The sequence below is a fragment of the Halichoerus grypus genome, chromosome X, assembly GCF_964656455.1.
Source record: "Halichoerus grypus chromosome X, mHalGry1.hap1.1, whole genome shotgun sequence".
Classification (NCBI taxonomy): domain Eukaryota; kingdom Metazoa; phylum Chordata; class Mammalia; order Carnivora; family Phocidae; genus Halichoerus; species Halichoerus grypus.
Window position 1 is genome coordinate 19,992,449 of NC_135727.1, and position 27,190 is coordinate 20,019,638.

Consider the following 27,190-nt stretch of genomic DNA (forward strand, 5'->3'; position numbering starts at 1 on the left):
TAGTATTAGTGTTATTTCCATATTAGGCATAGGAGATACACAGATGAGTAAGTCACCCTCTCTACTTTTGGAGAACTAACCATCTAGTATTTACAGCTGTAAGATTAATCTGACCATATCTCAGAGTTCAGTTCAAATGTGACCTTATCTACAAGGCCTTCACTGATCCTCTCAGCTAAAAAGAATATTAAGAATATTGTCCTTTATTAAACTTCCATGACCATTTTTTTTCTGCACTTTTCTTATCAAACTTTAACACATTGTACTATTAATTTTGTTTATGCGTCTTTGTTCCACTTCTAGACTTAGTTACTAGAAGGGCAGTGAATGTGTTGTATTAATCTTTTAGCTGCCAACATAGGCACAGAGCGTTTTGCATTCTTTGGTTCCTCCCTCCTTCCATCTTTCACCCATCATATTTCACCAAATAGTTGAGGGCTCCTTGTTTATAGTGGGCATTTAATAAGGGTTGGTTAAATGAATAAGCATTGGAGTTAACCATATGAAGTTCAAGAAAACATAGTTACCAAGTCTGTTTCACGTATTTTTAAAAAGTATAAAATTTAAGCTACTTCTTGAGGTCATAAGAACAAACTTCCACTTCATGTTGAGTCTGTGCTGAGTTCCACTTGGTAACTTTTTGGCGCCATCTTACAGCTATTTCAAGTGGGATTCTTTCATGGTGTACATATTTTTAAAATATTGTCATGCTGTGCCCAGGATAGTCACAGAACTTCCACAGCAAGTGCTCCTTGTTGAAGTACAGAGTTATTAATAATGGCAAGTCATTTGGATACTTTAATTAGTGTCCAGCACTATTTCCATTAGTTAATATATATTTTTAACATCACAGTGCCTAACGGCAATTGTAGTGTAGGTTTCCTTGGCACTGCAATTTCCCCACTGGATTATGCCATCCTAAATTTCTGGAGATCTTGTTAAAAATACTAAGAGAAAACCTTCTGTAAGTAAAGGTCACATAGTTAATCAAAAAGATCTTTAATGCCAAGTGGCCAAACCTTTTCCTCTACTCCTTTTAGGACACGTAGAAGACTTCCCATATTTTTTCTCTGCATTCCTACCCTTCCTCCTCCACTTGCTCATAGGGGTTCAAGGAAAGGAGATTTGATAGGGCCATCCACCAATCTCTTCTGAGTCATCTACACCCCAATCTCAGACACTATTAAATGACATCCAAAAAGTCAGTGGCCATAGTTTGCAGCTAGTCAGTTCTGTATCCTTAGTACTGACAAAGTTATGAAAATAGCTTCTCATATTCAAGCATGGGAAAATGTATTTGCCCAGATACTTAGTAAAATTATTCATTGATTAATACGCAGAGCTTTTTCTGTTTTGCTTACTCATGTATCCTCAGAATTAGAAAGCAAAGTAGGTGTGCAATGAATATTTGTTAATAAATGCACAAATAAATAAATCCCATTTGCCTAAGATCTCATAGTGCCTAAGCACTCTGAGCACTGAAGACGATTTTTTAGTTTTGAAGGTAGAGGTACCAAACAGCTGCTCTAATTTTTATTAGGTGAATCCAATCAAGTGCTTATACTAATTTCCTATAGGAATTTTGAGTATTTCTGAGAATTCAGATGAGAATCAGATGAAATCAACTTTTGCATTTGAATTTATTGCACCTAATTTTGATTTTCTTTTCCTTACACACCATCTCCTCCTCCTCTACACTGTCCTCCTCCAAGCCCCATAATTAACTGATGTGCTGATTGGACAGTTATCTGATTGGACACATTGAAATCTAACACAGACTCCGATCTGAAAATTACCAGACCTCTGAAAAGGGCTGATCTTTTCATACATGGGTATTTAATATGTGTAACTCTAATTGTAATTACCCCATCTTCAGTTTTTGTTTTCTTTTGAAACAGAAACCTGAACTACTAGGAGCCTGAATTAGAGGGACAGGTGGACTGTCAGCTCTAGAAGTGGCCTCTGAGCCCTGTCCCTGAGGATCTGTGCCCAGGATAGCATAACTAATGGCAGGCAGATAAGGTCATTTTCTTCTCAGTTGGAAGCCCTCCCTCTGGACTCAGATCATGACCTGGCTTTTCAATTTGGCACAAATAAGAAATTTTACCAAAAAGTGCTAGGGGGCACACATGGCCCTGAATGATCTGGCTTCTATCAGGTCTCTAGCCTCATTTCCAGCCACTCTCCACACATCTTGTGCTGCCACACTTTGCACTTCTTTGCCCTGTATTCCCCCCAAAAAGTGAATCATGGAGTAGAACATCAGGGAGACATCAGATGGGCGAGGCAGGCAGAAGTTTTGTTGTAGGAAGCCTCATAAGTGCCCTCACCAGGCCTAATGATAGGGATGCTTGAGTCTGGGGAACTTAGGTCGAGAGCTTCATAAGTGCTGACAATCAGAATTCACTGTTTTCTCTGCTCTGCTCCCATAATGCTTTGACAGTGGGTCTTTCAAAGCTTACCATGCTCTGCATTATATTATACTTAGCTGTGAATGGGAATACATTTCCCACTAGATCATAATCTTGAAGACAGTGTTTATCTTTATTTTCTTATATCTCTCATCACTTTTTATAATGCTTTGGGTATAATCTGGCTGAATACATGTTTTTTAATTGTCCAAAAAGAAGGATGATGCTATAAGACCCAATAGGGTATCCATTTGAGTCCTATTCAGATTCCCCCCTCCTCATCACTGTCCTGTCTCCACCCCCACCATCATCACCAACCTAAATCCCAGATACCATTGTAAAGAGATATTTAAAAAAAAACAAAACGTGATTATGCTGAGGCTAACCGAGAGTTCTATATTCAGATTTAACTCACAGTTATTGAATACTCATTTGACTGATGAGGAGATGGAGACTCAAATAACTTTCAGCAGCTTGCCAAATGTCACACGATTACCCAGCTAGTAAGTAGCTCTGCCAGGACTGAAATTCAAGCCCCCTGATACAAAGTCAAAATCTCTTTCCACAAACACTGGAACATTTAGATGAACTCTTCTCACTCTCTACTTTATAGTCCTAAAGCACCTGGTTGCCTAACCAGAAACATTTTCTGCGCACCATCAGTCAGGAAGAAGCTAAATATTCTGAATACATGAGGTTCATTTTATGTACATCTTTATTTCCGTGTTCATGTATTTGCACCTTTATTTTATGTTTTCCTATGTGTTTGTATATTTATGTATTCAGGTACCTGGCATACTCATGTATTTATACCTGTGTGCATTTATTTATTTATGCATTTATGTATTTATCTTACCTGTAGGGCTATGAAGCTCTTACTCCCAGTGCAATTAGAAGAGAGCATATCAATTAATTATACCTTAATTTCCTACAGTATTTCTGAGGATTTCACCTTCAAACTGGTGTTGAATTTCAACTGAAAGACCCCCCCCCCAACTCTTAAGCTTCTGAGGGAGAGGACAGAGAGAACAGTTGTGTGCAGAACCAAATTGCTGAGCTCTGGAAACACCTCGAAGCCAACAGAAGCCTCAGCTACGAGAGCAGGAAAATAGGAAAGAAAAACTACCTAAGCTTAAAAGAGAATGAGAAAAATGATGAAAACAAGTTTGGGAGCAAACAAGAAGTACTGCGATGCTGCAGAGGAGCCGGGGATTTCAGAGAGTTCAAGGCATACAGCTGGCCTGGAGGAGAGAGCAGCAGGCAGAAGCCAGAGAAAAGGCCAACAGAAGGGGGCTGATGCTTACCACCTGGAAAGTGATACAGGACCATGTGGGCATTTTAAAAAGCACACAGGTAAAGCTCATCAAAGACTACGGAACACCTATGAATGAGGTCACGGAGCTAAAAGAAACCCCCAAGAGAGGAAAATTACCGAATAAATATCATGGAAGAGAGAATTGGTCCAAATGAGGACCAAATTGAGCTTCAGTCTCAAAAGTCAAAAAGCTTAAGCAAACAGCTCTTCACAGTACAAGAGAAGGTAATGGATCACGAAAACACATCAAAGAGTTATAATATTCGTATATCTGACATCCCTGAAGGTACAGAAAATGAGAGCAACCTTAAAACCATTATTAAGGAAATTACTGAAAAACGTTGTCCAGAGCTAAGCATAGAGCTCAGCTTACATATAAAGAGAATTTACAGGTCCCTACTCAAATACAACTCTCAAAGTTACAGTCCAAGGCACATAACTGTACAGTTCTCTCTTTGTTTTTAAAGATTTTATTTATTTATTTGAGAGAGAGAGCACGCATACAAGCAGAGGGGCAGAGGGAGAAGCAGGCTCCCCATTGAGCAGGGAGCCCGACGTGGGGCTCGATCCCAGGACTCTGGGATCATGACCTGAGCCAAAGGCAGACACTTAACCGACTAAGCCACCCAGATGCCCCTAATTGAAAAGTTCTTAAACCTGAAAGAAAAAGAAATCATCTCGCAAGCTGCTCAGAAAAAATGGAGAGCTGATTTTCAATAAGTTAAAGACAGGGCTGACTCCTCCCTGTGCCTTGCTTACAGAGGAAGAGAGAGAAAGTTGGAGCAAGATCTACTACCAGCTGAAGGTCCGGGGTCTAAAGCCCCAAGTGAACCATCCAGCCACCTATTTGAGGGTGAAAGAAGAATCTTTGACAATCAAGATGAGTTCAAGGCATTTGTCAGCAGAACTCTGAAACTCCTGGCTTTACTGGAAACAGTAGCAGCCCAGGGACAGGGTGCTCCTGGAGATAAGTGGACTAAATTGATTTACAAAGCCAAGTTCCTTAATAGAATGTAGATCTTAGTTGTATAATTAATTGTATTTTTGCCAGGGTAATTAGTGAAAAATGAAGTAACAAAAGTAATGTTGACTGAGTCGAGTGTATAGATCGATCATCTATCTACCATCTATCTATCATCTATCTATCTATCTATCATCTATCTATCCTGTGTGAGAAAATTAAAAATGAAAAAGAGGAATGAGAGAGGGATAAGTGGGAGAGAAGATGTGAATACCTAAGATAATAATTTGGTGGAATAAGGAGACACTGGAATATGATAGCTAAAATAGGAAAAATAATTTTATTGTGAATACAAAAGCAATAAACTGTATCAACAGACTTGTTTACAGAAAGTCTTTCCCTGCCCTCTGTTAAGGGTACTTGGACCTTTTAGAAAATTTCACAGTATCCTAGAGCACCAAACAAGTAGAACTGGAAAAGATGCATGCACACTGAAATGATTGCCTCTAAACTGGTATTTTTAGAAACAGATTGTAAACAGTGGGTGATGTTGCCGTGATGTGTTTTTAAATTGCTAATTTGTGTTGCTCTTGCCGTTTACACATCTCCATTTAACTTTAATTATATAATTGGTTACTCATACAATAAATGGGAATAAAAGAACCCAGTTGTTGACTTCTACACTTTCCTTTGGACAAGTGATTAAAAGTTCCCAAACAGCATTCCCTCCCCTCTTCCTCCTCCTCCCCGCCCCATGAAAATGTCTACAATTTGGACACACTTGGAGGCAAGCTAGGCTCGGAAGCAGAAAAAAAGCTTTCCTGGCACTGGCACTTTGAAGCATCCTGCCTATGTCAGACCTAAACTGCTCATAGGAGCCACTCTGCCTGCCCGCACCAGCCAGTGGGGCTGAGACCACCATTTTCCTTCTGGGGCCATCAACTTCATTCAACACTGGAAAAGGGGACACTGAAATACTTTGCAGCCCACCCTCAGAGCCTGCCTTTGTTTTACCCATCTATCCCTGAAGCCCTGCTCCCATGTACCCAGACGCACACAACATATAAGCTCACACGCATCTTCTCGCTGTTCCTTATATAAATGAAAGGCACCTTGTGACACTAGGAGGATTATGGTAGGGAACAGTGGGCCAGTAGTTTACCTTTTTGGTGAATGTTACGTGGGCCAAACAGAACCTTGTGGCCCTGCTAGATCGGAACACAACAAAACCTCATTTTCTCTGTCCACCCATTAACCTTAAGTTAAATTCAATTGGGTAATCACACTGTTGGTTTGCTTTGTGACAGGTACCCGGAGCCTGATCGTGCTGGCCTCTCTGCCTTACAGCTTACGATGCCTCCTGGCTCACAATGTGTGTTCTGATTAAATGTTTCAGTTCTGGTTCATCACTTATATTTGATTTATTCTAGGAATCTTCCTTCAAGGTCCTGAAAATACCCTCAGTTATAGCTTCTGCAAGTGACTTAGTGTCCCAAACCATGCCCTTAGTAATTGAAATGCTTGACAAAGGATAAGTTGAAACCCAAGCTGCATGAGCAGGCCCCAGCTTCCATTTCCATGTCCAAAAGGAGGTGCTTCCCACCTCCAGAGCTCAAACCCCAAGCAGGTCTTGCTATTGGAACCTAACCTGTCTGCTTGGGTCTCCCCACTGTCCCAGACCACCACTTGTCTAGTTTCCACCTTAATTCCTTATCTACTCCACATACCCTCTCCCTTGCAAAAGAGGATGATGGCTGAGGGCTACCAGGGAGTGGGAAGGGGTGCTAAAATATTAGCAACCTTCCAAATGTACCAAAAACTCTAGAGATCTGACACAGTCCTTAGGTGGTTTGCCACAGCAGTGAAGTAGGGGGTGGGAGGAGGGGGCCACAATGCTCATTGCTCTCTTGAGGGTGTGAGAAAATTGTCAGGATTCTTGGTAGTTCCTGTTTGCCAGTGAGAATCACTGTCCTAAAACATAAAACTGAAAGAAAATGGTTTGCTAGTAAATGTTTAACAAAGAGCTCTCTGGAGGAAAAAAAAAAAAACAAAAAAACTGATTTGTAGCATTTGCTTATTCAGTGGTATAAATTCTCTGGCCATGGCCCATTTTAAGCTGCCAGCATGATATTACTGAATGCTGGGCTGGGATAAGGTGTACACATTCACTCTCCTGAGCCAAGGCGAGCCGGCTCCAGCACATCACTGGGAAGAGTTCAGCTTTGCCCTGTGCTCCTCCTGCCTGGACTACTATAAGTCAGATTTAGCTTTAAAAAGATTTCCTCATCCTACACTGGACTCAATTATGGGGAAAGACTCCCCAGACCACCCTGTGCACAGTACCTGGCCCTTAATGCCTCTCCTCCTTCGAGCTCCACCTTCTTGAAGCTTTTCTAGCACTCCTCTGGTTCCCACTACAGCTTTTGTAAGAGAGCTGCTCTTTTCTTCTAAGCTGAGAGTTTTTGGAGCTTAGAAAACTCTTTCTTACAAATCACATTAGTCCCGCCTCTACACTCAACCACACAACTTACTTCAATGTATATAGTATGTACTCAATAAAACATTGTGTATAACAGTTGTCTCATAATCCATAAGAGGTGATTCTGAAGTTTTGGCAGGAGAAACCCTATTCCAGCCCCTGTGTTCAAGATGTGAAAGTGAGAAGGGGTATGGCTCGGGAATATTTTCTGGTATCACACCCGCCCCAAGACAGTGAGGCTGGGAGGTCCCATACAAGCCCTTTCCTGTCCATTCGGCCAGTTTAAGGGGATGGAGAGTCAGGGGGACCCTGACCATTAGGAATGAGACTGACCATTCCTAAAACATTCCCTGAAAGAGGAGAATTGTTTAGTACCAGCCGACTCTAATCAACCAGGACACAATCCCAGATTTCTTGGTGTGTGTGTGTATGTGTGTGTGTGTGTGAAAGATTCAGAGTCACAGAACCACCGGCCCAACGGATTCTTGATGGGGGAAGGTCAGCAGAGCCAAAGTCAAGAAGTCCATCCTAGCTAAGTCTCAACCCTAGACTCTCTTGGCCCCTATCACCAGCTTTATAATATTGGGCCACTCAGGTTTTCTCTAGAAAGGTTGTCCAGAGACTCTTTCTCTTTCTGCAGGCAAGCTGCAAGATTCAAGACCCACAGAGGGAGCCTAGAGATGAAGCTTCTTCTATCTCAATTGCCAGCTGTAGTTTGAAAGAGTTCGCTTCTATGAAACCTGAATAATAAGTCCCTTCAGTATTTCATAGTGTCCCAGAGCAAAAGGTGAGAGTGAATCGTGTTCTTACCTACAGAGTCCAAGGACCTTTTGCAAGCTTCCACAGACAATTTTAGTGGGGAATCTGGGCTCTAGATTCAGGTTGCTGGTCCAAAGCACAAGCTTCAGCCCAAGGACTTGCAGAGAGCAGGGGGACACTATCATTGCCTTTTTTCCTACATTATTAACAGTTCTTTTCTATTTTACTAAGTAAAATCTGGTTTTTAAATTTTTTAATTAATTAATTATTTTTAGTTTTATCATTCCAAGCATCCAATGTAGAGGTAGCCTAGGGTAGTGATTAAGAACATGGGATTGCAGGGCTCCTGGGTGGCTCATTCGGTTGAGGGGCCTGGAATGGAGCGTTGTCTTCTGTTGGGCTCCCTTCTCCCTGCTCCGTGGGGAGTCTGCTTCTCCCTCTCCCTCATGCCCTCCCCCCACCGCTTGTGCTCTCTCTCTCAAATAAATAAATAGATAAATAAAATTTTTTTAAAAATAACATGGGATTGCAGCTCACAAATATATACAAACATTGAATCATTATGTTGTACCCCTGAAACTAATATAATGTTGTATGTCAATTATACTTCATTAAAAAGAAAGAATGAAAGAGCTAAGAGGTTCAGTTACTTTGCATAAAAAGTCTTAGAAATCCTTTCTATATAAAACCCATTTATAGATATGTTAAAACCAAGACAAATAAAAAGAACATGGGACTGTAAATACAGACTGGCTGGCTGTGTTGGCCTTGGGCAATTTGTTCAATTGGCTCTGTGTTTCAGTTTCTCCATCTGTAAAGTGGGGCTGATAATGATAGCTATCCCATAGTGTTGTTATGGGGAGAAGATGAGTCAAGATTTATAAAGTATTTAGTGCCTGGTACTATCATAGTGATTTCTATATACATGTTTTGAAAACTGGCACGGGTATTTCCATCTTGACAGTAACTATCACTACCGTGTTCCAAACGATCATCATGTTGAGCCAATTTTACCTTTCCGTTGTTTCGGGAACTTTTACTCTCCCCTCCTTCACTGGCTCCACTGTCCTAGTTTAGGCACACAGTCACAGCAGACTGCTTGCAGGCCTCCAGGCCTTGCTGCTCTTTCCTATTGCAATACTCTGACTCTCATGGCACCCCCCTCCTCCGGCTATCTCTTACGTGTTTTCCATCACTGTTTATCCTTAGACTACAAACTCCTTAAGAGCAGAAACTAAAGAATAATAACAAGAAATCAAAGAGCAGAAACTGCCATTCTTTCTAAATCATCAGCATGTATGACAATGCCTGGCACAAAGAAAATACTCAACAAACATTCATTGAAATTAATGGAGGCTTGCTGTGGCCCAGGCACTCTGGAGTAGTTTACAGGGAGACTGTTATTCAATCTGACCCAAAACTCTGTGTGATAGTAAGTACAATTATTATCCTCATTTTACAAATAAAAAACTGAGTCTTGGAAAGTTTAAATAACCTGCCCTCCCAAAAAACCCCATATATCTATATTCATATGGCTATGCTATTCCTTGGGGGGTAATCTGCAGTTTATAATGATGTGTAAGAACAAAGGATGCCAGGAAGCCACAACTTATATCACCTGATGCACAAAGAGATGATACTCACTTTGCCTGTTAAAAAGAGCTGTTGCTTTATTTTTATGTGGTTTGCTCTTAAATTGCAGTATTTTTTTAGATAATTTGTAATCTTTTATGATTAATTTGGCTCTTTCTTACAACGATCAACTGATCTGACAGTTTATTGGATGCTGCATTTTAATCCCATCATACGACATATGTCAGGAGCTTTGGTTAGTATCTTATCCATACATTTCTCACTTCAAAAAGTCTTTCGTGATCAACTACATTTGTGGAAGGTTGTCTACATCATTGAAAGCATGTTACTCTAGGGCATCTGGGGAACACTTTACAGATTAATAACAGTAGTGGCGGCAGCAGCTCCCATTTATTGAGCACCTACCAGGTACCAGGCGTACTGTGCTAGAAGTTTGACTTGCATGATTCCAACAAAGCCCCGTGCAACCTCTTCTGCTGTTTTCTTTTACAGATGGGGAAACTGGGACTCAGACAGTTTAACTCACTTCAGGTCACTCGGCTATTGAATAGTGGAACCTGGACTGACATCCAGATTGGTATGTCTCTAAAGCCTGGGCTTTTATCCCAAGCTGGACTCTGGAGACTGTCCAAGTCACTTAACCCTCTCTGGGATTCAGTTTCCTCATCTGTAAAACTGAGGGAAGTAAAACATCTTGTAGGGTTGCTAGGAGGATTAGAACTAATAGCTGCCCAGGGCCCAGAGGCATTTAAACCATGATGGCGATGTTTATGCATAAGTGGGGCATTAAATGGGCAGAGGAAGATCTGAGATCCCTTTAAAGGCATTGGGGAGCTGGAGAGGAAGGATCTACAGCTTTGGCAGTCTGAAGAGCTGGCCCTCTCCCCTCCAGGATACAGTGACCCAATGAAACTCAGAGCGACAGGAGAGGGGGCAGGGGCCTGAATTTGGCTCCAGCAACCTCTGCAGGGAGCCGGGAGAGGCGGGGAGCTGGGAGGGGCGTAGAAATCCCGGTCGTCAGAGGACTGCAGGTGTCAGGCAGAGTTGGTGTAGGTGGGCTCCCAGAGCCTGGCGGAGGGAGGGGAGGAGGTTGGAGCGGACCGGCAAGCAGGCGGGGGAGAGAGGGAGGCGGGGCGCGGAGCCCGAGAGGCTGTCCTTAGACAGCTCTTCTCATGCCCGGCAGTTTGCTGCATCTGGAGGAGCTCACTGGAGAATCTCCAACAGCGGAGCGGGCCTTCAACTACCGTAAGTACCTGCAAATGAGCGCATAGCCCAGTGGCTGAAGATTAATCTGGCCAACAGATCCTAAACAAAACCCCGAAATAGTCTCCCTGCTGTAACTAATTGCCGCAAATCAAACTGCTCCCCAGTCTATCCTTCCCTTTCTCCGTCCCTCCACGGATCCCAGCATTGCCTCGCTGAGAATCTCTGGGCACTGTAAATATCTTCCCTTTTCCTTCTCAGTCTTCCCTCCAAACCCTCAGCGAAGCATGTACCCGCCACCCCGCCGAGCCCAACCTCTTTGATTCCTGGAGCCCTCAAAGCTATGCAGGGGGCGAGCCATTAGACATTTCGGGTATGTCACCCTCAAAAGCACTGCGGCGCTGCCTAAGGGTGGGGATAGTGCTTGGGTTGGAGTAGAAGGGGAGGGTAAAAGGACTAGACTGTGGAAGTTGGGGGTGGGGGTGGGGGTGTGAAAGGCCAAAAATGGGCGTGGCCAATTAACCTGAATCTTGCGGCTGTTTCCCACATTCCCTGGGCATAAGGTTCATCTTTTGCGCTGGATGTAAATGGTACAGTTTCCTTAGTGATTGGGGAGGGGTTAGCCATGCTGAGAAGCCCCCCTTCCCTCATTCCACTCAAGTCCCCAGGAGGCAAAACCCTGGTTTAGGGGTCTAAGTGGCAAGCCTGGAATCTCAGCTGGCATTTCTGGGCAGAGTCCCAGGTTGAACCTTTCCCTTGGCAGTAGAACCTGGCTTCCCCAATAAATCCTGGCCCAAAGCCTTGGGGGAACCAAGCAACAGGGTGGCACTCAAGCCTGGGCCTGGGCCTGGCCCTGAGAGGAGTGGGGGACAAGAGGCTGTGGGAGCTGAGATGAAAGAGCATCTTTAGGGTCCTACACCAGGTTAATACCCCCTTGGGGAAGAAGAAAAATAGCCACCTTGTAATGAAATGTTTACCATGTGCCCTGTACAGATATTATCTCTGATCCAACACAACAACAATGATAGATAGGTATTACTCCTCAACTTTACAGATAAGAAAAGTTCAGAGAGGGTAATTTGAGCATCCTTCAGTGCAAAGTGAGAAATGCAAAAGGAAACTGTCTCCTTGGATCTCTGATGGTCCACCTGTTCCCCACAGCCCAGATGTTTGAAAATGAATCTTCTTGTTTTCCTGCTCCACCATCCCACCCAGTGTTAGCATTGGAGCAAATTCGAGGCTACAGTGTTGCGATCTCTTCTGGGAAGTGAAATCAGCCCTTTTCTGTTCTGGGAGCTGCATTTACCCCCACTCTACTGAGATAGGATGAAACAGCCAGGACCTCAGACTCTGAATAGAGAGTTGGTGGAGGAGAGTTAGCTTGAGTTTGTGTGGTGGGGTTACACCTTCCCTTGGCAAAAGGATACTTTGGGTGTGATGGTGGAGAAGAGGCAGGAAAGCAGAAAGGATCTATCTTATATACATGTGGTCGGTAGTGATTTTTTGGAAAATGAAAAGGCCTCCCTGAATTCAAATATCTTTACCATATTTCCTTAGGAGCAATGAGCAAAAATGCTTATAAATTACGGGCAGCCAATACATCATTTACACCTTATATTAATTAGCTCAAGTAGCTTGATTCTCCAACACCTATTTGAGATGGGGGTTTTGAGCTTTGGGGGGTAAGAGACAATAATGAGAGTAATATTGCATCTGAGGCAATATACAGAAGGGGAAGGAGGTGTGAGGAAAGGTAAGAAAGGGGGAGTTTAATACTGGTTTTAGAGAATATGCATTGGAGTTATTATATAAATATCTGATATTTAATCTTTTGACTTTGGGCAAATTAAATATATCCCCACTAAGCCTCAGTTTCCTTGTCAGCAAAATGGGGATGGCAGGAAAGCCTCCTTTGCTGGGTTGTTGGAGGACTCAGACTATATATATATATATATATATATATATATAGAGAGAGAGAGAGAGAGAGAGAGAGAGAGAGATCTAAAAAGATGACTCTCTACACCTCGCATCTCTCTCCTCCCAAGGGCTCCCCTCTGGCCTGGATTAGGTTGCCCTCTAAGCCTCTGAGATTCCAGAGATGTACAGACATTTCAACAAATCTGACATCTTAGATGCCAGCAAAGACCTTGGGTGCAAGGAGAAGTGGGTGGAGAAAAGGGGCAGGTGACCTTGTAGTACCTTTCATGCCTCTGAAGGAGTGGAAGGTAAGGTTGTCAGGTGCAGTTTAGTGATCCAAACTAAACTTTGAGGAGCAGGACAAGTCCCCTGAGTAAAAACACCTCTGCTTTTAGATCTCACCACCTGCTGAGGGGCAAAGCCCTTCCAGACTTGAAGCACACATTGAGCACCAGAGGCCCCATGACCCTGGACAGGCCAGGGGAGCGGGCCACCATGCTGTGGACATTCACTGTCTTGCTCTTTTGCATTCGTGAGTACAAGGAAGGGGTGAGGGGCAGGTGACCCTGTCACAGGTACTCCTATGGTTGGGCACCTTGGGGAGGGAGAAAGAAGAGAGTTGAGGATTGAGGGTTGGTGGGGTCAATGTGAGGGCCCTTCTTTACCATTATCTCTCTTTTCAGGGCTAAGTCTGGGTATGACATCAATAGGTAAGTGAGTCCTGCCACCTCAGGTACCTTCCTTCCTGGAGGTTCCAAGACATAAGCTGCCTCCATGGCACTGGATATAACTACCTTGAGACCACAAAGGTTCCCAGATTGAGCTGGTTGGGGACCAGAACACCTCACTTCATGACTTGGTTTCCCACAGAATAATAAAAAGCTTTACTTCAGGTGGAATGGAAGCCAGACTTGCACTGTATTCCCCAACTCACTTAAATCCCTCGAACAAATATCCTAGGCGCCCTATCCCATCCCCCACATGAGCAGACACTCTTGTCCCCAAGGGAAGACAAAAAGAAGAATTTGGGTCAGGGCTAGTTTTAAGGGACATTGTGGGGCACGTTATGGGAGGGAGAGGGTTGGACTACTCATATCTTTGTGATCTTTGGGAATAACAGTGGTGCAATCTCAACCGGAGCTGTGGATAGAGACCAACTACCCCCAGGCCCCTTGGGAGAACATCACACTTTGGTGCAAAAGCCCCTCTCGGATTTCAAGCAAGTTTCTGCTGCTGAAGGATAAGACACAGATGACTTGGATCCGCCCTTCCTCCAAGACCTTCCAAGTTTCATTCCCTATAGGTGCCCTTACTAAGTCCAATGCAGGTCTTTACAGGTGCTGCTACTGGAAGGAGACAGGCTGGTCAGAACCTAGTAAAGTTTTAGAGTTGGAGGCACCAGGTAAGAAGACAGCAGTAGATAATCAAGAATAAACTCCAGCTCCCGGTATTCAAGCTTGCCTTCCCAGAGCAAGATTTGTTTAATTAGTTAATTCATTTACCTCAAATGCATGAATGCATACATGCAGGCATTCCACAGTTAGTAAGTGCCTACTCTCTATAGGCAATGCAGATGAGGATGCAGTCTCTGGAACAAATCTAGAGAGCAAGTTCTCAACATAGGGGAGACCCCAGATAGGGGGAAGGAAGGGTGGTAAATAAGGATCATGAATGAGGGAAGGCTCATTTAAGTAGCGCTCTCCTCTCCTGCTCACTGAGCAGCGCTATCCTTGCTCTACCTGAATTCCAGCTCATTCTCTCCTTCCAGGCCAGCTGCCCAAGCCCATCTTCTGGATCCAGGCTGAGACTTCCCTTCTTCCTGGATGTAATGTTAACATTCTCTGCCATGGCTGGCTGCAGGATTTGGTATTCATGCTGTTCAAAGAGGGATATGCAGAGCCCGTGGATTACCAAATCCCAACTGGGACAGTGGCCATATTCTCCATTGCCAACATGACACCTGAAAGTGAAGGGGTTTACATCTGCCGCACTCATATCCAGATGCTCCCCACTCTGTGGTCAGAGCCCAGCAACCCCCTGAAGCTGATTGTGGCAGGTGGGTGTGGCTATGGCTGCTGGGGTCTGATGATCGTTGTCCCTGGGATCATGGCTGGATGAACCAGGGTTTCTGATTTTCCTTTCCTTAGCCAAGTCCTAGGTCTTGCAAGGCCTATGAGCTAGTGTCATTTGACATTTTCCTGAGATGCAAATTAGAATCACATATGCTACCAGGAAGATATGTGGGAGCCAATCACTTGGCTAATGAGTGAGCCCAACCAAATGTCTGGCAGCTTCAGCTCATCACAGCTTTGTTGTTCTCTACTTGTTGAATATCATGCTTTCATTCATTCATTTGACTAATATTTATTGAGCACTTACTATGTGCCAGGCACTGCCACTGCAGTCTTATAAACTGTTTTTTACATTTTAAATGCATTTTTATTGTATTTGTGATGATTATTTTTACGCGCAGGAAATAGAATTGTGCTAGCATCAATGATAAAAATAAATAAAAATTACAAAAAGTGATAACTGGTATTTTAGAAATGACTTCATATAAATTACTTTAGTCCTGTATATGTAGATCTAGTAAGGCAGTATCAAGATCTAGACACAGCAGAAGTCTCCCCAAAATGTTCAAATGCCAGACACACACCCCAGCCCCAGTTCACCCACCCCATGGCCTGGATGCTTTTACACAGAATTGGCCACATTTGCTTTAGTTCCTCCATTAGTCTAAATAGGTGCCACAGAAGGTACCCTGGACTTAGAAGCAGTAATCTTGGTTTCTAATTCCACCTCTGACACTGCCTCCCTGTGTGATCTTAAGCAAGTCACTTCACCTCTTTGTGCTTCGGTTTCCCCCACTCTAAAATGGGATAACAGTATCTATACAACCTACTGTATGATGCCTCTCTGTGCCTCAGTTTCCGGATTTGCAAAATTGGTATAATAATAATGCCTACCTCACAGGGTTGTTGTGAGGATTTGCCTAAATATAATATATGTACAGTGCCTGGCATATACGTTCTCAATAAATGGTAGATATTAATTTTATTAGTATAGCTTTTTATTGAGGATTGAATAACAAAAACTGTTTGTTTGAACTGTGTGTATGGATGTTTGTTGTATAAATGTCCTTCCAGAGTAGATTCCTCTAACATACACTTTCAGAGTTACCTATTCACTGGTATCCCTCACTAGGCCGTGAACTTTTTGCTGACAGGTACTGTATCTTCTTTACTTGTACATCCTTAGACCTACATGATGCCTGGCACATCCTAAATGCTCAATGAGCATATGAAAGAGCTGATCTTTCCAGTAACAGATGGGTGGGTCTACCTGGGATTGTAGTGGGTAAGAAGGAATGGTATCAGAGTAAGTTTTGCCCTCTATTTTGTAGTATGATCCCCTTGCGGGAACAATACATGGAAAAGAAGGTGTGGCCCCATTAACAGAGATTTCTTTGGGTCAAAGACTTATTGGCCAATCCCTCCTTGGCTTCTTCCTATCTCATGTTGGAAGTAAGGTCTTATGTGGGCTTAATGTGTTCAAAGGGCATTTTTATTTCTGCAGTAGTATTCATGCTCTACAAAGATGAAATCAAAGTCATTTTCAGAAGCTTGGTTTCTTGGGTGGTTGGAAGAAGTACATTTGGCATTTCAGGAACCTAAAGATACAAGCAATTACAGATGTAGATATTCCACTGAGACACAGCCCTATACATAGTTAGAGCTCAGTGGAGCTGATAAAGTCTGGTGAGAGGGGAGGACATGGCCTTGATTATCTACTAGAAGAGGCCAAGATTCAAGGAAGGGAGAGGGAGTAAAGGCTAAACTTCAGCTACCACTACTTGTCTTTAGAAAAAACTAGGAAAATAAAACTAAAAGATAATAGGGAAGAATCATCCTATTTCTAATCCAGGGTCTCTTCCCTTTCTAGGACTCTATCCCAAACCAACTCTGACAGCGTATCCTGGGCCCATTATGGCACCTGGGGAAAGCATGAACCTCAGGTGTCAGGGGCCAATCTATGGAATGACCTTTGCTCTAATAAGACTTGAAGACTTGGAGAAATCCTTTTACCGCAAGAGGCCGATAAAAAATGAGGCATATTTCTTCTTCCGGGCTTTGAAAATCCAGGATGCTGGACATTACCTCTGTTTTTACTATGATGGGTCATACAGGGGTTCACTCCTTAGTGATATCCTGAAAATCTGGGTGACCGGTAAGAGAGGGGAATGCCAGGGGACCTACGTTAGGGGCTAAGGATATACAACTCCCTCTGGGCTGCCTGGAGAGCCTGATCATGCAGCAAGGGCTAACAGTGGGAAAGGGAACAGAATTTGTACAACTGGGCTTAGGGTGGGATTTTCCAAGGGTGGACTGAAGGAAGAGAACCCTTAGTGGTGAGAGGGGAGTCAGACCACTAGCCCTTTATATTTTGGGTCTCATCCTAGACACTTTTCCCAAGACCTGGCTACTTGCTCAGCCCAGTCCTGTGGTCCAGATGGGTCAGAACGTGAGCCTGTGGTGTCGAGGGCCAGTGAATGGAGTGGGATTTGCACTCTATAAGAAAGGAGAAGACAAACCACTTCAGCTCTTGGATACCACCAGCACTGATGACAATGAGTCATTCTTCCTCAACAATGTGACCTATAGTGATGCTGGCATCTATAGCTGCCACTATCTCCTCTCCTGGAAGACCTCCATCAGGATGACATCACACAACACCGTGGAGCTCGTGGTTGTAGGCGAGTGCTAACAAATGTCGTTTGTTTTTATCATCATTACAGTATTCTAAGAAGGAGTTAGCAGCCCTGTACCCTCTTGGAGTTATGAGCTGAGGAAAAATATGCTAGGAAGGTGGTGCAGAATTTTCTCCAAAAACTTTGCATACTTTTTCTCCCAAGATTGTTACTCAAGCCCTGCCTCTTGGCATGGCCTAGCCCCATTGTGACCCCGGGAAATGTTATTTTCCTTCTGGCCAGGGGAAACTTACAGGTATGAGGTCTTTGTGATAGAAGGTAGAAACACAAGAATCTTTAGAATACTGAGGAGTGGGCCAAGAGGTTCTAAAGAACAGTCAAATTTTGAGACCACTGATCTAGTGGAAGTGGAAAGACAGGAAAGATCACATAAGAAGCCGAGAAACTTGTTGGGGGAAGGGGTACTGAGTTCAAGGTCACTTATTCTAACTCTAGTTTCTGGATTGGTTGCAGATAAGCCCCCCAAACCCTCCCTGTCGGCCTGGCCCAGCACCATGTTCAAGCTAGGAAAGGCCATTACCCTTCAGTGCCGAGTACCTCATCCAGTACTTAAATTTTCTCTGGAATGGGAAGAAAGAGCAACATTCCAAAAATTCTCAGTGGATGGAGACTTCATCATCAGTAATGCTGAAGGAAAAGGCACAGGGACCTACAGTTGCAGCTATCGCATAGAGGCACACCCCAACATCTGGTCAGATCGCAGTGAGCCTCTGAAGCTGATGGGGCCAGCAGGTGAGAGGACAACTCTTCCTAGGGTTGCCCCTCCATGGCTTTGGTCATGATACCCATGGGATCCCGAAGCAGTGCCCAGAAAGCAATGGAAAGGGGAGTAAGGGGCATGTAAATCAGGGCCCTTGGGTTTGGGCATACTTCCCCTGGGGTGGTCTCAGAATCACTCAAAGGCAATGAGCAGGATACTTTCAAAGCTCCCATTCTTCATGAAAAATAAGGCCACTTCTGTCTGAGCTTCCCTTCACCTTCAGTAACCAACTCCTCCTCCCTCCTCCCCACCCCAACCCCGAATGTGTTCACCTCCCCTTTTCCCTATCAAGGCTCCTGCTTCTGGTCTTCTCTGGCCACAGGCTTTCTCACCTGGAATTACATTCTGAATGAAGCTATCAGGTTGTCCCTAATCATGCAGCTTGTTGCCTTGCTGTTGGTAGTGCTGTGGATAAGGTGGAAGTGTCGGAGACTCAGAATCAGGTAACTATCTTGTCCTAGCCCCCTGTCCTTCAATCTAGCTAAGTCCAGGCTCCCCAGAGACTCAGAAATGGGTCATACCCCAGTTGAGATAGGCCACAGGGTCACACCCTTTGTATCCCCCACCTTCTGGGTTTAAGAAACAAGACTTTCTCATCCCAGCTGTTTCTCTTTCACCTCACAGAGAAGTCAGCATCCAAGCCAGAGGGTAGAGAAACATTCTCAGAAGGGGAAGCAATCAGAACCTCATTCACTGATTCCCTGTCCCCCCACCCCCACCCAGGGAATGCCCAAATCTCCCTCCCAAACCACCCGGCCACTCAGAGATGACTGATGTCTCCCAAATGAACTTAGTTTGAACTTTTTCTCTTGTAAGAAGCCAAGCTGTCCTATCTCCCTGGATATAATCCAACTCCCATCCCAACTTTTCACCCTAACCCCTAGCTTTCAAGGGCTAGAGAGCCTCATGGTCCATCCTAGTCTCCATAGAAACCAATCTCTCTGCCGCTCTGGCCTCCAACCATCTGTGCAGAGCACCCTGAGAATATAATCTTAACCTGGATGGGCATCTGATGAGGTAGTGGATTGGGCCAGGAAATCAAACTGCTTCCTCTGAACCACAAAATGGCAAACCAAACCTACCATTTCCTTTGATCCTTTGGTGTCCCCTGGGCCATCCTCCTTTTTCCCTGATCCCCACGGCCTGTGCTCAGGCGATTCTGCCTGACAACAGGAAGGGAAATGACAGCTACTATGTTGGTGGGGGCCTCAGCCCCTGAAGGCCTTACCTACTACCCCCAAACTTCTGCTCTTGGCTGTAGCCCCCTCACCATGATCATGGGCCTTTGTGTGTCTGGGAGTATTCAATATATGATGGATGATGACTATGATTGTATATGTCTGTGTTTTCCACCAGGATCTGAGGGACAGAGTGCTTGGGTAATTAGAAGGGAGCACCTTAAATCTTCTGCAAAAACCACCACCCTTTGAGTTTTCAAAAAGTCTCAGTGGGGGGCCAGGTCTAGTTGTCCTCAGAATCAATCCTGAGTCCTGCACCTTGGGGTAACCTCCAAGCCAGGGGTTAGAAAAAAATGTAGCTTCAAGTGCCCCACCTCAGCTCAAGACCATTGCATGAAAGAACGAGCTCCGGAAGCAGATTTCAGAGAAAGCAGCTTGAAAAGCATGTTTTCCTGACCAGGAAGGAGGGTCAGTGTTTTCTAAGTACAAATTGCCAAATGGATTATGGCTTAATATCATCTAATTCTACAGGACCCATAACCCAAAGCTGCCGCACATTGCTAGTCATAATCTGGGTGGGGGTAGAGAGATCCCACTCTCTGACAAGCTTAGCTCAGCACTGACAATCTTTGGGTAATTCACTGTGGCTGCCTAGGCAACCCTTCCATAACAAAAGCAGGTGAGGCAGGTCGGTCTGAGGACCAATACTGCCATAATAAAAACTGCTTCCAAACTTAAACTTGATGACGGAGAAACACCCAAGATTTTCCCTCCACCCCCACACCCGCCACCTAGAGCTGCCGATCACTCTGAGCTCCAGAGGTTCTGAGAGCTGGAATTACAAAAGCATTTTCACATCTGACAACTCAATTCCAGCAACAGCCTAATCAGGGGACATAGGGAGCTGACATCTGATATAGGCTGAGGAGAGGGGAAGGGGGTGGGGTGGGCACGTGGGTCATGAAAGAGCAAGGGGTTTGTAGGTGGTGAGGCCCTCAAAAAGAAAAGTCATCGATGTCAGGAAAGATTATATCCCATTATCCTGCCCAAATCCAATCCCTATTGGGTGGTGAGTAAGCCAATGACATAAATTGCCGCCCCCTTCTCTCCGCCCTCCCCCTAACCCCAGCAGCTCCTCTCATCTCTTTTCTGGTCTCACTAGAGAAGCCTGGTTGCTGGGAACAGCTCAAGGGGTCACCATGCTCTTCATAGTCACGGCCCTTCTCTGCTGTGGTGAGTACAAGGGGGTGGGGAAGGGGTCTGGGCAGAAGGCCGGGTGAAGTCCCGTGGGGGAGGGGGCAGAGCTCTGGCAGCAATTTCTTTTGCAGGACTGTGCAATGGGGTATTGACAGAAGAGACTGGTGAGTTTTTCCTGCTCCAGACTGGGACATTCCTTCCTGGAGATCTGAAATAACTACAGAGTGTCAGTGTCAGTGGCCAGGGAGTGACTGGTTGGGAGGGAAGGACAGCCAGGAAGGGGCACTTGCTAAAGCTGCTGGCAAAATTCAGCCTCCAACTCTGCTTTTCTGCCTGTAAAATTTCCCCCAAGCTTCTGCACTTTTCTGAGGCTCAGCTGAGACATAATCTTCCCCTTTCCCCAGCACCTGCAGAAGGAAGGAAAGAGTTTGGGTTTGTGTTGAAAGGGGAGTTGGGCACTGTGATCTGGGGAGGGGGTTCAAGGGCAAAGAAAGGGGGAGGGGAGGGAGGAGGGAAGATGGCTTCATTAACTCTGCTGTTTCTAGAAATAATCATGCCAACCCCTAAGCCTGAGCTGTGGGCAGAGACCAACTTCCCTCTTGCCCCGTGGAAGAACTTAACCCTCTGGTGCAGAAGCCCTTCTGGCTCAACTAAGGAGTTTGTGTTGCTGAAGGATGGGACCGGGTGGATTGCAACTCGCCCGGCCTCAGAGCAGGTCCGGGCTGCCTTCCCCCTTGGAGCCCTGACCCAGAGCCACACCGGGAGTTACCACTGCCATTCCTGGGAAGAGATGGCTGTGTCGGAGCCCAGTGAGGCACTTGAGCTGGTGGGGACAGGTAAGAAAAGGTAGAGGTTCCTCCTGGGGTGACCCTCAGTGCCCTGTGACTCCAACACTGTTCCTAAGGGGGTGGAATGCACAGCGACCTGGAGCCCAAGGGGCTTGTGCTGCAAGTAGGAGAGGAGGGGCCCTGAAATGGGGGAGGGGGCTGGGGAAGAGAGTGAAAGGAGACTGATAAGAAGAGCCAAAGGCCAGTCCAGGATGAATTTCTTTTTTTGCTGACAGAGTGACTCCAAGTGTCCCATCTGGGTACCTCCAAACTTCAGCCTCCTTTTCCACCCCATTTTGTTTTCCAGACATCCTCCCCAAACCTGTCATGTCTGCTTCCCCTCCAATCCGGGGCCAGAAATTGCAAATCCGGTGCAAAGGATGGCTGTCGGGCATGGAGTTTGTTCTGTATAAGGAGGGAGTGCAGGAACCTGTCCAGCAACTTGGTGCCGTTGGGAGAGAAGCCTTCTTTACAATCCAAAGAATGGAGGATAAAGACGAAGGCAATTATAGCTGCCGTACTCACACTGAAAAGCGCCCCTTCAAGTGGTCTGAGCCCAGTGAGCCCCTAGAGCTTGTCATAAAAGGTAGAGCTGAAAAGAGTGTGTGAGGGAGGAGGGGGGAGGCAAAGCTCTGGGTCAGACACTCCTCTCCCCACAGCAAACTTTGCTGCTGGTCCTAGGAGCCTGTGTCCAATCTTAGAGCCAGGCAGGCGTGGCGCTGGGAGTGCCAGGGCCTCTGGCTGCACGATATTAATAGCCATAATTGTTATTAATAGCTGGGGTTTGTGGAGGGTGATTTAATTTTTCTAATTATTTTCATATCAATTATCTCATTTAGATATAGGCCAAATATTCCAGGGAGGCGGAGCAGGTACCATTTCCCCTTCTTGCCCAAATGGGCAAACTGAGCCTCAGGGGACCAGCAGAGCCCTAATGACAGTTCACTCTTTTAGCTAGCCTTCATTGCCTACCCTGATGACAGGCAGGATTCAGCTGGAGGAGGTGAGGGGTGGGGGGGAACGGGAATCCCTGGGAGAAGTCCATCTGCAAAGTGGATTTGCCTTGATTTTTAAATGCACCTACTTCTGAATGTAATGCTATAGAAAACAAAGCAGCTTCCAGAAACCAACATTTGCTGTATTAGCTATCTTTTTTTTTCTTAATTTGGTTTTGTGTCATGTTTTTGTTTTCTGCCTTCTAGAAATGTACCCCAAGCCCTTCTTCAAGACATGGGCCAGCCCTGTGGTCACTCCTGGTGCCCGAGTGACTTTCAATTGCTCCACTCCCCAGCAGCACATGAGCTTTATTCTTTACAAAGATGGAAGTGAAATAGCATCCAGTGACAGGTCTTGGGCAAGTCCAGGGGCCAGTGCGGCTCACTTTCTGATCATTTCAGTGGGCACTGGTGATGGAGGGAATTACAGCTGCCGCTATTATGACTTTGCTATCTGGTCTGAGCCCAGCGACCCTGTGGAGCTCGTGGTAACAGGTCAGGAGTGGGGAAACACAGATGGAGGCAGGATTGACCCTGGGACAATGGGTGGGAGGGCTGTCAGTGGGAGAGGAAAAGTGCTCCTTCTAAAAGTCACCAGGATAGAGCACAGGACTCTTGATCTCAGGGTCATGAGTTCAAGCCCCACATTGGGTGTGGAGCCTACATAAATAAATAAATAAATAAATAAATAAATAAATAAATAAATAAAATCATCAAGAAAGTGCTCAGGAAAGTGCCTGGTACATGGTAAATAGTCCATGAAAGGCAGCAGATTCTATTATTACTAATACAGGGAGAAGAGACAAAGGAGAGGGGAGAGGCAAGTAATTCACGTCTAGGGGAAGAAATGAGGCAGATGGGGGTGTCCAATCCCCAATGCCAGCTCACATGCCCTATTTCTAAAATCTTTTTGTGGCTTGGCCTTGAGCTTTAGGCTCAATGTTCACTTTTTCTTTAGCTGAGCTGTCAGAGATTGGTGGGCTGGATGGCCCTCAGAGAATGGGCAAAGACCTTGAAATGACAGTTGCATATTATGCAGCCATTACAAATGATAGTTTTCAAAGGCTGATTAACGTCATAGAAAAATGTTTACTACATAAAGTTAAGTGAAAAATATTAAACTACACAACTGTGCATACAGTAGGATCCCAATTATGCAAATAGTTACAGCTACAATGACATGGACACATAGAGAAAAAAATGAAAAAGAGATATAGAGACATGTATAAAGAGTGGTTATCTTTGAATGGGAGAATTGTATTTTCTTAGGTTTGTTCTGTATTTTCTAATTTGCTAGATAAACACATACTGTTTCTTCCAATAATGCTAAAAAAGCAATCTGCAGAAAGTGGGGGGCAGGCTTCTCTCATGTTGTGGTCTCTTGAATTTCAGAATTCTACCCCAAACCCACTCTTCTGGCACAGCCGGGTCCTGTGGTGCTTCCTGGGAAGAATGTGACCCTGCGCTGCCAAGGGGCTTTCCAGGGCATGAGGTTTGCCCTCTTGCAGGAGGGAACCCAGGTTCCCTTACAGTTCCAGAGCACCTCCGGGAACTCAGCTGACTTCCTCCTCCACAGTGTTGGAGCAGAGGACTCTGGGAACTACAGTTGTGTCTACTACGAGACAGCCATGTCAAATAGGGGATCACATCTCAGCAAGCCCATTATGATTTGGGTGACTGGTAAGAACAGACAAGATATATTTAAGAAATAAAACAGATGAACATATGGGAAGGAAAAAAAAAAAAAGAGAGAGAGGGAAGCAAACCATAAGAGACTCTTAAGGATAGAGAACAAACTGAGGGTTGATGGAGGGAGGTGGGTTGGGGATGGGCTAAATGGGTGATGGGCATTAAGGAGGGCACCTCTTGTGATGAGCACTGGGTGTCATATGTAAGTGATGAATCATAAATTCTACTCCTGAAACCAATATTATACTATATGTTAACTAACTAGAATTTAAATAAAAATTTGAGAAAGAAAAAAATAAAGTAATTAATGATATGGAAAAAAAAGAACAGACAAGATATGAGACTGGGACAGAGACAACTAGAGTAGGGGTTAGGGAGGGTAGAAGGCTAGGCCAGACTATGGAGGGGGGAACTATTGTATCCAGAAGGAGAAAGATAAAGGGTTAATGCAGCGAGTGATAAGTATCTATACTCATTACATCTTTGATCTCTTTCTAGACACATTTCCCAAGCCATGGTTGTTTGCTGAGCCCAGTTCTGTGGTTCCTATGGGGCAGAATGTTACTCTCTGGTGCCAGGGGCCAGTCCATGGAGTAGGGTATATTCTACACAAAGAAAGAGAAGCCCCTTCAGTACAGCTCTGGGGATCCACCAGTAATGACGGGGCGTTCCCCATCACCAACATATCTGGTGCTAACATAGGGCGTTACAGCTGCTGCTACCACCCTGACTGGACCAGCCCTATCAAGATACAGCCTAGCAACACTTTGGAACTCATAGTCACAGGTAATGGGAAGGTGCTCTGGAGCAGGCATGGGAGAGTAGAGAGGGGAGAATGGACTGTGAGAGGGTTCATGGAAACAGTTTTCAAAGAGCTCAAGGAGAGGCAAGCAATAGTCTTTCCTCTTTATCGAACAGACTCTAGGGGTAGCACACTGGAAAGTGGCCTCCTCTCTCTGACCAGGAGTTAATTTCTTCTAGGTTTGCTCCCTAAACCCAGCCTCTTAGCCCAGCCTGGACCCATTGTGGCCCCTGGAGAAAATATGACTTTTCGATGCCAAGGGGAACTGCCAGACTCAACATTTGTCCTGTTGAAGGAGGGCACTCAAGAGCCTTTGGAGCAACAGAGCTCAAGCGGGTACAGGGCTGACTTCTGGATGCCAGCGGTGAGAGGTGACGATTCTGGGGTCTATAGCTGTGTTTATTATTTGGACTCTGCTCCCTTTGCGGCTTCCAATCGCAGTGACTTCCTGGAGATCTGGGTGACTGGTAAGGTCCTGGAGACCTCAGTAATAGTCTATACTTTGTAGTTTTGAAGTAATTAGCCCTAAGGGGATTCAGGACCGCTTCTAACTCTGGTTGGTTGTCCTGGCTGGTTGCAGATAAGCCCCCTAAGCCCTCTCTGTCAGCCTGGCCCAGCACCGTGTTCAAGCTAGGGAAGGACATCACCCTTCAGTGCCGAGGACCCCTGCCAGGTGTTGAATTTGTCTTAGAACATGACGGAGAAGAAGCACCTCAGCAGTTCTCAGAGGATGGGGACTTCATCATCAACAACATAGAAGGAAAAGGCATTGGCAACTACAGCTGCAGCTACCGCCTCCAGGCCTATCCTGACATCTGGTCAGAGCCTAGCAATGCCCTGGAGCTGGTGGGGGCAGCAGGTGAGAGGATAATCCCTCTATGGTTCTGGAATGACCCACCTGGGATCCCAGAGATAGTCTGGATGGAGATCACCAAAGATGGAGGTGGGAGGATTTGGAGTCAGAGACCTCAAGTGTGGTCATCTTTCTCCTAGGGATGGTGAGGAGGTGGACCTCAGATCCACCCACAGATATGAGCAGGCCTCTACTTTCAAGGCCTCTTCCACCCCCAAAAGGAGGGCAGCTTCTCCTCAGCATAAGCACTGGCTCTGACCAACCCCTCTGCATTCTCAACATGGCTCACAAGTGAACCCTGAAGGAGGCCAGATGAGGGGACAACAAGAGATCAGGGGAACGTACATGTGCTAACTCCATAGCCTTGGTGTCTACTCTTTTGTCATCACAGGGCCTGCCGCTCAGGAGTGCACTGTGGGGAACATTGTCCGAAGTAGTCTGATTGTGGTGGTAGTTGTAGCTTTGGGGGTGGTGCTAGCCATAGAATGGAAGAAGTGGCCTCGACTCCGAACCAGGTAAATGCCTCATGTCAGCCTCCTTCTATAAACCCAGGGCTGGTGGAAAAAAAAATTGTCTGAATGCTCCTCGAATATCTGAGCCCCGTAACACAACCTGTTTTCAGATTGATAGTTTTGGATCCTCCCTTAGTCATGTCTTTTTCTCCACACAGGGACTCAGAGACAGATGGAAGAGACCAGACCGTAGCCCTTGAAGAGTGTAATCAAGAAGGAGAACCAGGCGCCAACACCAGCTCTCCCTCATCAGTCTCTCAGGGAACCTCAGTGGAACTGCCAGTCCCGATATAATAGTCTCCTCCTTTACAAGAGCTTTCCTCTCCTCTCTTTTATCCTCAGAGACCTGCAAATCCTATTGGTTATACTGGGAGTCAACCCCATCTACTGCTCCTTGGCCACTAATCATCTGAGCTGGGTTAAGGGGATTCTGGGAGTTGAGAGCTCTACCAGGGTGAGATGTTTCCTGAAGAGAGATTCCCCACCCCTGTAACTCCTCACTGTACTGATTTACTGGTGCATGAAATTCTGTTAAAAATGTATTCTGAATAAAAAGAGTATTCACTATTTAACTGCAAAAACTATGGCAGTGGTTTCTCCACAGGTCTGTTGTCCACTTATAGCTTAGAAATTGTGTATTGGAGCTGACCTCTATGGCAGAATAAGAGAGTATGGGGCTGTTAGCACAAAGGAAAGAGCTTAAGGATGGAGTGGGGGAGGAGGGAAGGCTCCAAAAGAGTACTTCCCAATTTGGTTTGAGACATGGTTCAGTGAGTAGAATGTCCTTTTGTCCTTCAATCTCACTATTGAATGGATGGATGAATGGATGGATGGATGGATGGATGGGTGGATGGATGGATGGGTGGATGGATGGATGGCAGTGTTCCCTCCGAGTTCAGCCCAAGGAGGGCAAACATTGAAAGTATATCATTGAACACTACACCAAAAACTAATGATGTATATATGTTGGC

The 27,190-nt window shown here is 45.3% G+C and overlaps 1 protein-coding gene across 5 annotated transcripts; it reads left to right on the top strand.

The window, feature by feature from the left end:
* The first annotated feature begins 10,419 nt into the window (after positions 1-10,419).
* On the top strand, positions 10,420-26,803 carry IGSF1 (immunoglobulin superfamily member 1). 5 transcript variants are annotated; one of them, XM_078063934.1, is made up of 22 exons: positions 10,440-10,571; positions 10,702-10,763; positions 10,983-11,094; positions 13,034-13,170; positions 13,322-13,348; positions 13,759-14,040; positions 14,407-14,694; positions 16,581-16,865; positions 17,098-17,391; positions 17,860-18,138; positions 18,489-18,609; positions 20,507-20,577; positions 20,673-20,705; positions 21,087-21,377; positions 21,676-21,954; positions 22,571-22,858; positions 23,756-24,043; positions 24,551-24,838; positions 25,034-25,321; positions 25,435-25,713; positions 26,099-26,222; positions 26,378-26,803. In XM_078063934.1, the coding sequence occupies exons 4-22, from the start codon at positions 13,101-13,103 to the stop codon at positions 26,511-26,513; spliced, it is 4,011 nt and encodes a 1,336-aa protein (XP_077920060.1). In that variant the 5' UTR covers positions 10,440-10,571; positions 10,702-10,763; positions 10,983-11,094; positions 13,034-13,100; the 3' UTR covers positions 26,514-26,803. The 5 variants fall into 5 exon arrangements, with proteins under 5 accessions (XP_077920064.1, XP_077920060.1, XP_035933560.1 ...); XM_036077667.2 differs by having other exon boundaries at positions 10,440-10,567; XM_078063937.1 differs by lacking the exon at positions 10,983-11,094 and having other exon boundaries at positions 10,447-10,567.
* Positions 26,804-27,190: the final 387 nt, after the last annotated feature.